The sequence below is a fragment of the Glandiceps talaboti genome, chromosome 8, assembly GCF_964340395.1.
Source record: "Glandiceps talaboti chromosome 8, keGlaTala1.1, whole genome shotgun sequence".
In the NCBI taxonomy this organism is placed as follows: domain Eukaryota; kingdom Metazoa; phylum Hemichordata; class Enteropneusta; family Spengelidae; genus Glandiceps; species Glandiceps talaboti.
This window is the reverse complement of record NC_135556.1, coordinates 4,945,131-4,955,028: the sequence shown is the minus strand read 5'-3', so window position 1 is coordinate 4,955,028 and position 9,898 is coordinate 4,945,131. Positions and strand designations below refer to the sequence as shown.

The following is a 9,898-nucleotide window of genomic DNA, read 5'->3' as shown; positions in this document are numbered from 1 at the left end:
AGAATTTTAGAACTGTTGCTTTCTGAGATAGACGAAACTTGATGATGTCATAAAACAAATTCGGGGTCAAAGGTCACATTATACACACCCCTCAATTGTATGTACAGTCAATTATGACCATTTCGCATATTGGAAAACATATGTACAGTAATTCTTATTGTATAGAAACATTGATGATTTTTAATTACTCTGTTGTTGATGGTTGTCAGTATTCATTTTTGTTTATTCATTGTTTGTTTGTTTGTTTTGTAAACATAACTAACTATGTAAAGCCTGATCATAATGTGGGTAGCTACTAGTTCAGAAGAGAGAATTTCGAAATGTACTGGCTGAAAATACGATGATGCCATTTATTCATGCCCCGACACATGCATAAGGGCGTGTAGTATTTCTTAGATTGTTGTTTTCCAGGTCTACAGGCTAAATATAACAACGTGTTGACTATATATTCCTACCACAGGTAAGGAAGTGTTGTTTCTACTAGTATAGAGATTGGCACATTTGTAGCAGCAGGATTCATACGATATTTTCTTAAGAAAACGGCAATCTAAGCAATAATACATACCCGACATGTACATGTCGTGCACGTCGTGTCGTGATGGTTGTGTGACGCATGCGAGGTAAGCTAGAGGAACTTGTCAGAATCTTACCCAGGTTAGGGGTTGCCAACAAGTCAAAATGGCGGATGAACAGCCACACATCGAAGAGCATGTAGAAGTAAAGCCGGTAAGTTAGCAAATACGATTTCAAGAAAGGGTTTTGATGGTCGAATATCAATCTATCGGATCAATTTATTGTAGTAAAGGACTCTATAAGATTTGTTAAAAAAGAGTCGACGTTGGGATGCACCGTAGAGTTGTCGCCGCGCCCTGATGTGACCCAACTCAACAAACCATATTGGCATTATGTGATTTATGTGATTGCCTTTCACACTTTACAGCTGGTTAGTAAAACGTGTTCCACAATCATGAATAGAGAGAGAATCCCCAACGTCTATGGCCAAACTAACTGCACTAGTGACGTGTATGAAGCCAATGGTTCGTCACAAGATAAGAGTTATTGGTACTGTATAAATTTGATCCGAGTTCCGTAACGTTCTGTACTCAACACAAAGACACACCTGAGACTGAAAGCGAAAGAGAGTGGTCACAAATTGTAAAAAACACGTAGGAACACTGAAGTGTTGATACATGCATCTGTGTAGTTGGCATAATATTAATAATATGAAGTGCAATGCAACAGACACATCATGTACATGTGTACTCACTTTCTCAATATCGAGGACCCATTGATATTTTAAAGGGCGATGTTTCAATCCTGGGTCATCACATTAGTCTTAGCTTAATAACGATTATATGGAATGACTCTTTTTGTCAGGACCCACTCTTTGTATAGCTCTGCCAAACAACCATATTTCACGTCTAGATTTGAATCCTTGTCTGAAGTAAACCTGCAAATTAACAACAAGAAGTGCCACCTCTCAAAACTGCATTAGAGTATAGAGTGACAGACTTCACTGACAAATTTTGACCTTTATTTGAAGGTTCAAGAGTCCAATATGTGTGACATTCAGTAGACTCATTTTAGATCTTTCAAAACAAGTGGGTGTTCACATAGTCTTCCATTCTTACAGAATTTTTTATATGATCACACAACTCATGAAAATATTCATGGTGACTCTGTAAAAGGGCAGTATTTATGAATGTATTTTTTTATTTACATTTGTAGAGTCTGGGACTGTTTATACCAAAATAATTAACATTTTCATTGTATTTCCTTTCAGACGATAGATCTTTCCAAATTATCGGATCAAGAACGGTGGAAGTAAGTCTTACTTTAATAAGGACAAATAAAAAATATAGTGTGTTTCCAATAACCCAACCGACTCTAGTTTAAGCCGCCGACCCAAAATATTTTTTACATACAAAAAGGTAAAATTATGACAATTTACTTATATTTCCGACCTACCTACCTTATTTTTTCAAGTCATGTTATCGGAAACAAACATATTTTTTATTTCTGCCTAAGTAATGCACTGAAAATGCCATAAATTAAAAACATTGAAGTGTTATGATGATTTAAGTCCAATCTCAATGAGGATTACACAGGACTCTGGAGTTGAAGGTTCTACAAATGTTTGTGTTTGGTATTTCCATACGTTTCTAACCTTCCAAACCAAATGTGATCAAAAACATAAGTAGGCATCACTTGGACTGGATTGGGAGACAGGCCAAGAATACAACAGTGCATTTATTTATTTATTTATTTATTCATTTATTTATTTATTTATCAGAATTGATTTCTTCATAGACTGATAACTAATAAGCAGGACAGATCAAAAGCTCTGTGCTAAAAACTTTGAACTGCTTGTGTGTTACCACTGAAAATCATTTCTATGATTACTATTAAATAGTTGCTTCGTGACAACTTATCTGTTGTTCAGATAGAACCAGACAGCTGCGATGTTTATATTTTACCTACTAGATACTGTGAATATAGACAATATATGCCAAAAGACTTATTTTCGATTATTTTGCTGTAAAACAAAAAAATGAAAATAAATTGTAGCTTAAATGCCTTCTTTTACATAAACATACATGTAGTGTATCAGGCTATAGAAATTTGTCAACATTAGTCTTTGGGAACTAGTTGAAGACTGTATTAAAAATTGCTCAAAGTTTTCAAGAGGTGATCATAGCATACAGTATTTGAAAGCTATTAATACCATATTGATGTGTTTCGTTTTTTTTTTGTCTTGATATGTTCTTTATTTATTTATTTTCTGTAACTCTCCTAGTGTCCATTTGTTATATCTTTATACATTTGTACATAAGGCCAGTGGCCAAAGTACCGAATAAACCATATACATATTTAAAAAAAAAGTATTTGAAAGCAGGATGTCAGTTATGGTGACAAAATAAAATTCCTAAATGTTATCATCATGCATGGTATACTTGTAATTCTTTGTATACAGGGTTGAACATGAGAGACTACACGCCAAACACAAAGGACATGAAGCTATGCATGCTGAAATGATTCTAATCCTCCTAACAACTCTTGTAGTTGCACAGGTCTTGTTAGTGCAATGGAAACAAAGACATTTCAAGTCATATACTGTAAGTACAAAGTTCAAATACTCGCTGCTTTCTTCTTTTCCACCCAAGGCAGGGTACCGGTAGCATTATGTCAGTGGTTTGCTATGCTACGATATGATGTGATACAATATGATAGGGATTGCTATTGTATGGTATAATATGGCATATAATATGATATATAAGATTGATATGATATGGTAATAATGATACAATTGAGTATGATATGATGTGATATATGATACGATACAATATAATACGATATGATATGATACAATACAATGTATGATATGATATGATATTTGGTAACGATATGACAGTATGATAATATGATTGCAAAAATGTGTAGAGTGCCCATATCATATCCATTTGTAATGGTTACTGCCACTTTACAAATAGCAATATCATTGATACATTGTCTGTTAAAAATAGGTCTTAAAGATTTCAATATTTGGTGTTGTATAGGTAACAGCCAGTAGTGACTTCCATTTTGGTTGCAGCAGTATTAGGTGAAAGGTCTATTGCTATACAACTTTATTCTGGTTGTTAGAATTTTGAATGTGAGGTCAAGGCTAAAACATAGAGTTTGTGTATGGTTCTTACATAGAATGAGTTCAGCCCAGTATTTGGTATCAATCCATTTGTTGATTTCTATGTAAGAAGTAGAATTTTGAACTGAATTGTTTGTGATAAATACAATCTGACAATTCTACTTTTAAACCTGTATTAGCTACAGCTCCAGTATTATTTTTTGATAAGACAACCAACAATATATTCACTGAAAATTGTTAAAATACCAATAATTAGACATTGTACATTGTCTTGATGTACATATTTATTTGTCTCCTCTGTAGATTGTGACATTAGCAGGGATGTGGATAATACCAGTGATATTTTGTTTAAAATTATCATGGTATCGATTTATATGGATTTGGGTTGTCTTTTCTATCATTACAAGTTTTATAGTTTATAAAGCAAGAAGAAAACCTTTACCAGGAACAACTCCTAGGTAAGTAACATGGGACTTATGTACTGGCTTAGAGACTTTTAACAACTCCTAGGTAAGTAACATGGGACTTATGTACTGGCTTAGAGACTTTTAACAACTCCTAGGTAAGTAACATGGGACTTATGTACTGGCTTAGAGACTTTTAACAACTCCTAGGTAAGTAACATGGGACTTATGTACTGGCTTAGAGACTTTTAACAACTCCTAGGTAAGTAACATGGGACGTATGTACTGGCACAGAGACTTTTAGCAACTCCTAGGTAAGTAACATGGGACGTATGTACTGGCAGAGAGACTTTTAACAACTCCTAGGTAAGTAACATGGGACTTATGTACTGGCACAGAGACTTTTAACAACTCCTAGGTAAGTAACATGGGACTTATGTACTGGCACAGAGACTTTTAACAACTCCTAGGTAAGTAACATGGGACTTATGTACTGGCACAGAGACTTTTAACAACTCCTAGGTAAGTAACATGGGACTTATGTACTGGCACAGAGACTTTTAACAACTCCTAGGTAAGTAACATGAGACTTATGTACTGGCACAGAGACTTTTAACAACTCCTAGGTAAGTAACATGGGACGTATGTACTGGCACAGAGACTTTTAACAACTCCTAGGTAAGTAACATGGGACGTATGTACTGGCACAGAGACTTTTAACAACTCCTAGGTAAGTAACATGGGACGTATGTACTGGCACAGAGACTTTTAACAACTCCTAGGTAAGTAACATGAGACTTATGTACTGGCTTAGAGACTACAAATTACTGATAAGTGTAACTCATTCAAGTAATATAATACTACCAAACCAGAGTGACTACAGAGTTTCAATTAGATGACATGATGATTTTTATGTCTCACACAAGTTTTTTTTTGTGAATTACATAAAACAAAATACAGACCCTGATAGTGCACAAGCATATGAAATGGCACATTTTATCTCACTGTGAACACCAATTAACATCAATGTCGGATGAATCAAACACAGATGTGTTTATTTATGTCCACAGTGACATCATATGTAACGTTTCATGTGCATGTCCACCATCAGTGCTTGTACTTTGTTTGTGTAATTCATAACATAAAATGTTGCGCAAGATGTGAAAAGTATCGTCACTCATGCCATCTAATTGAAACTTTGTAGTCTTTCTGGTTTTGTCATATTTTTTGGAAAGAAATAACGAAACCATCTGTATAGACCTAGAGTATCAGAAAAGAAACGGACATTTATTCTTTCCCAACTAATTGTTGAAATACTCTTAATGAGTATTAATATGATTTTAGAATCTGTCTGTAAACAAGTAATAAATGGCCAACCAGAAGTATGCTTCATCAGAAACTTTATAAATTGTGACAGAATCCAGATGAGGGTGTCACACAGTGTCTAAAATATGTTACATTATGACTTCAGAATTGAGTTGCAGCATAACATGTTGTGGCCATTGTACAAGACTTTTCCCTGTTTCTGGTTGTCAGTTATGCTGTTTTTATGAGTAAGGCCCTGACAAAGCATATATTATAATGCCAAACCAAGTAGGAGGTTTATATCAGTTGTTGTATATATTTATTGTGGAAGATGTACAAATCATATCCTACAAATGTAACGATACTTTGGATCTGTGCTCAGAAGGTGGCCAAACAAAAGTCAATAATGACAGTACCACTGGTGTGCAAGCACCCTCAATGTGCACCCACAGTGCAATACAACCTTTGGTCACCTAATATCAAAAGAAAGCATAAGGGTCTTGCAGTTAGACCAATCAGGTGCTAAACTATCTTTAATGGCAAATAATATCATTGTTTGTGTTCGTGTCTGTATAGTCTGAATTGATATCAGAATGGCTTCTTTGCACTTTTTTCAGAAAATTAAATTTTGTTTATTAAGTCTCTCCTTTTCTCCACAGATTAGTGTATAAGTACTTCCTATTGATCTATAAAATCAGTTATGGTCTGGGAATAATTGGCTATGTTATTGTTATGTTCACACTGTTTGGCTTCAACTTACTGTTTGCCATACGACCAGACAAATCAATGGACTTCGGAATACTGTTTCTCTTCTATGGTGTGTACTATGGTGTTTTGGGAAGAGATTTTGCTGAAATATGTTCTGAGACTATGGCATCTCAAATAGGGGTAAGTCAATTTTGTGTGCAGATCTTTCCATTCTATGACTTTTCAGAAATTATCTCATATAAAAGTTGATGATCGTTCCTCATTAAAATAGAATTCACCTTGGGGACAAATTTCACTGAAAATCAAAATTCTTTAAATCTCTATGCAACTTTGTCATATGAAAACTTGCGTCTGGTCATTTGGAAATAAAAGAAATTTTGGGGTCTTGTTTTCAAGGAAATCTTGTCTTTTTTTTCTTATATTTTTACATAAGTAGTCAGTGGCCATATTGGATTCTAAAAATGGTTTAATTTGATAACATTTTGACCTCTGATTCAAAAATTTGTATGGTATGCGTACCTACAGATTTTTTTATTTGTTTTAATTGAGAATAGGTTATCATTTTCTTGAACAAAGTAACAGTAAAAGTTTGAAGAGTTTATTTCCAAAGTACAGTTCGTGTTAATAAAGGGGAACAAAAGCCAGGCTGATTTTATCTTAGCTGCATTGCTTATGTTTATACTAGCCCATAAAAGTTGTTTTCACCAACCCTACATCACACACACTATAGAACTGATAAAATTGCCATTGTGGCTTGCCTTGCCTTGCCTTGCCTTGCCTAGCCTTGCCTTGCCTTGCCCAGACAATATTAATGCTGTGTGAAGCAACTGTTTCAAATGTTGTGAAGCTCCAAACTTTGTTTCTCATAATGCCTCACCCCAATGTACAGCAGTCCTCTCCTACACCAGATTTGCCCATTTTTATAACAGTATTTTAGAATTTTATAGAGGTTATGAGTTACATTAAATTTTAACCATTTTGTTATTATCTAGTATTACTTATTATAAATTTATTTAATGTTCTATTTTCCATCTTAACAGTATTACACAAAGACCGGTCTTCCTGGTCGGAACCTTGAACCCAATGTGTGTGCTGTATGTGGACAAACTATCTACAGACCTGATGATGATGAAGATATAGTTGAAAAAACATACAAACTTAATTGTAATCATGTGTATCTTTTTAACAGAGTAATACTAAATGGTATAATCACCTAAGGACTTGGCCTGAAAATCATAACAAAATATGATTTAGTACGATATTGTCAGTCAGTGATTATAAAATGTCCAGTATTTGCTTTCTGTCTCAAAGTTGGAAGAACAGATGTTAGAATTTTTCTGTGAATGTACATAAGCAATATGTACTACACAATATTATAATCTACTTTATCAACAGTATTTTTGTATAAAAGTCAAAATGATGATCAAAGAATTCATAGGTCCTATTGCAAAATGTGCCCGGAAATTTTGAAAGTTCTTTGATATATAAATCATAACACTTCTAGATGTAATACTTCAATAATACATTTTACGTGGACAAGATAACACTTTCTCCTTTTGACATCAAGTGAAGTCACAAAAATAAAAGTTATAAACTCTTTGAATTTCCATAGTACGTCATCTACCAAATAGTTATGTTCATAGATCAGGTCCATTTCAGATGTCTGACGGGAGTAGTATTTTGAAATGTTACGATGTCTATTACAGACTTACAGTTGCAGTATAATAAACCATCTGTTCATGAAAACTAATATAAGCTAGGTAAACAAGGAGGAAAGCCTCAAGAGATGTCTGTTTTGATTGATTGACACCAGTGTTACTGCAAATGCTATACATGTATATGAATGCTAAAATATATTTAAATGAAAGTTTCATGTCATAATCATTATTACCGGTATACGTTTTTACAATTTGACTTTGGTACCTGAACTGAGACTGATTTCGTAACTAAATTATATGTATGGTAAGTTTGTTGGTTGTAGAGTTATATGTCAATGATGATAACAGATACTACCAAACCAGAGTGACTATACAGTATCAATATTAGGTGACACAACTTTTTGAACATTTCACATAACCCTATTTTGTTACGAATTATACAGACAAACACGCAGACACTGACAGTATGCATGCACAACAAATGTTACATTTGATCTCACGGTGAATACAAAGAAACAGTTCTCTACATTTGAATCTTCCTTGTTTTATCCAACAACGATATTGATTTGTGTTCACAATGAGATAAAATGTGTCATTTTATATGCTTTCATGATACCAGTGTCAGTATTTTTTTATTTCGTAGCAAAAAAACGTATGGAAATTAAAAACATCATGCAGCCTAATTTTAACTCTTTAGTCACAAATACGCATATACAAATACAAAAGGTGTTGTCCAAATATTATAACTATTTTTATCATTACTTTAATTTGTATAAATGTCAATCATGTTGTATCTTTGATCCTTAACCTGTGAATCAACAGCTTTCATGAATTCTGTATACGAGGATGGTGTATCGTTGGTAAAAAACAAACATGTCCATACTGTAAAGAGAAGGTGGACCTCAAGAGGATGTTTTGTAATCCGTATCCTTTTATCTGTGTATTTGGTTGAAGTCAGACTCTTAGTTTGATACATAGGAGAGTAACTTCACCAAGTAGATTCCTCTATTTTTCATATTTATTGAAAGATACACCGTGTTAGGGCACCCTCATGCCTCGGCCAACCCCACTAAAGAGAAGACATAGGGTGGAAAGACAGGATGCATCTTAATACAGTATAATTTGATGGCCACACAAAGTAACCTACTAGACAGGTATTTGCAAAACTAACAATATTCATCAGCTTGGTGGATAGACTATAAGATATATCATGTCATGGCAGTGTTAGCCCAAAGTTGTTGTGATCTCACTGTCTCCCTGTCTCCTGCTATGCAAATTTATGAACAGCCCTTATAATAGAGGAATCTTGTCAAAAACAGGAAAGAATGTACCAGTCAACTCTCTCTACCCACCCAATGTACCAGTCAACTCTCTCTACCCACCCAATGTAGCAGTCAACTCTCTCTACCCACCCAATGTAACATTGGGTTTGAAAGGTAAGCTTGAGATAGTGAGACTACAACAACTATCTGGGCTATAGCAGTATGAAAAGAAACAGGCTGCCATGGTGCTCTTACATGGTGTGGTATCTTACAATGTAGTCACTACGTCACATGGAAGGGACAGGTTGCCATGGTGCTCTGACACTGTGTGGTATCTTACAATGTAGTCACTTTCTTGATGAAGAGAAGATATGTTTCCTTAACCATACTGACATAGATGGGAGAGACCACATGTGCTTTATGGACAACTTTTGGATTGGGTGCGATATTTAGTTGCCTGGCAACCAGTTATTATTATGCTTGTTCAGGGAATCAACTATGGTCTTGGTCTGGAGTAAATCATAGACCCTACATGAAAGAGTAAATCAACGTGTCTGAAAAACGCCAAAAACAAACTCATTTTATTTTTCCATCTTCCTATTTTGTACATTTCTTGTTGTTGATGTCTAATTTTTTTGTACCCCTGTGTTATCTTATCCTAACGTTATATTACTGATAATAAATTGTTTTTTAAATCTACCTCAAATTTGTTTATTTTATGGGTTTGTATTGAATTCAGAGATGCTGAGTGTGTGGAAATGTACGGCTGATATTGAATTCAGAGATTGAAAATGCTGTCATTCCACTTATTTTATAGAGTGGCGGCTGTCATTCCACTGGATTTACAGTGCAGAGGATGCCATTCAACTAACTGAATGTAGAAAGGGGTGTCATTCCACTGTTTACATACTGGAAACG

The 9,898-nt window shown here is 34.5% G+C and overlaps 1 protein-coding gene across 1 annotated transcript; it reads left to right on the top strand.

Annotated features, from left to right (window-relative positions):
• Window positions 1–663: 663 nt before the first annotated feature.
• Window positions 664–9,619, top strand: LOC144439068 (E3 ubiquitin ligase Rnf121-like). Its single transcript, XM_078128320.1, has 8 exons — window positions 664–726; window positions 1,784–1,824; window positions 2,975–3,116; window positions 3,947–4,101; window positions 6,012–6,240; window positions 7,101–7,234; window positions 8,541–8,642; window positions 9,378–9,619. Exons 1-8 carry the CDS (start codon window positions 679–681, stop codon window positions 9,496–9,498), a joined length of 972 nt encoding a protein of 323 aa, XP_077984446.1. The 5' UTR covers window positions 664–678; the 3' UTR covers window positions 9,499–9,619.
• Window positions 9,620–9,898: the final 279 nt, after the last annotated feature.

What these genes read in the sequence shown, in the direction of transcription:
- LOC144439068 (XM_078128320.1), top strand. Translation starts at nt 679, where the DNA reads ATGGCGGATGAACAGCCACACATCGAAGAGCATGTAGAAGTAAAGCCG. An exon ending in TCGGATCAAGAACGGTGGAA is followed by an intron (nt 1,825 to 2,974) that starts GTAAGTCTTACT and finishes CTTTGTATACAG; the next exon opens with GGTTGAACATGAGAGACTAC. An exon ending in GACATTTCAAGTCATATACT is followed by an intron (nt 3,117 to 3,946) that starts GTAAGTACAAAG and finishes TCTCCTCTGTAG; the next exon opens with ATTGTGACATTAGCAGGGAT.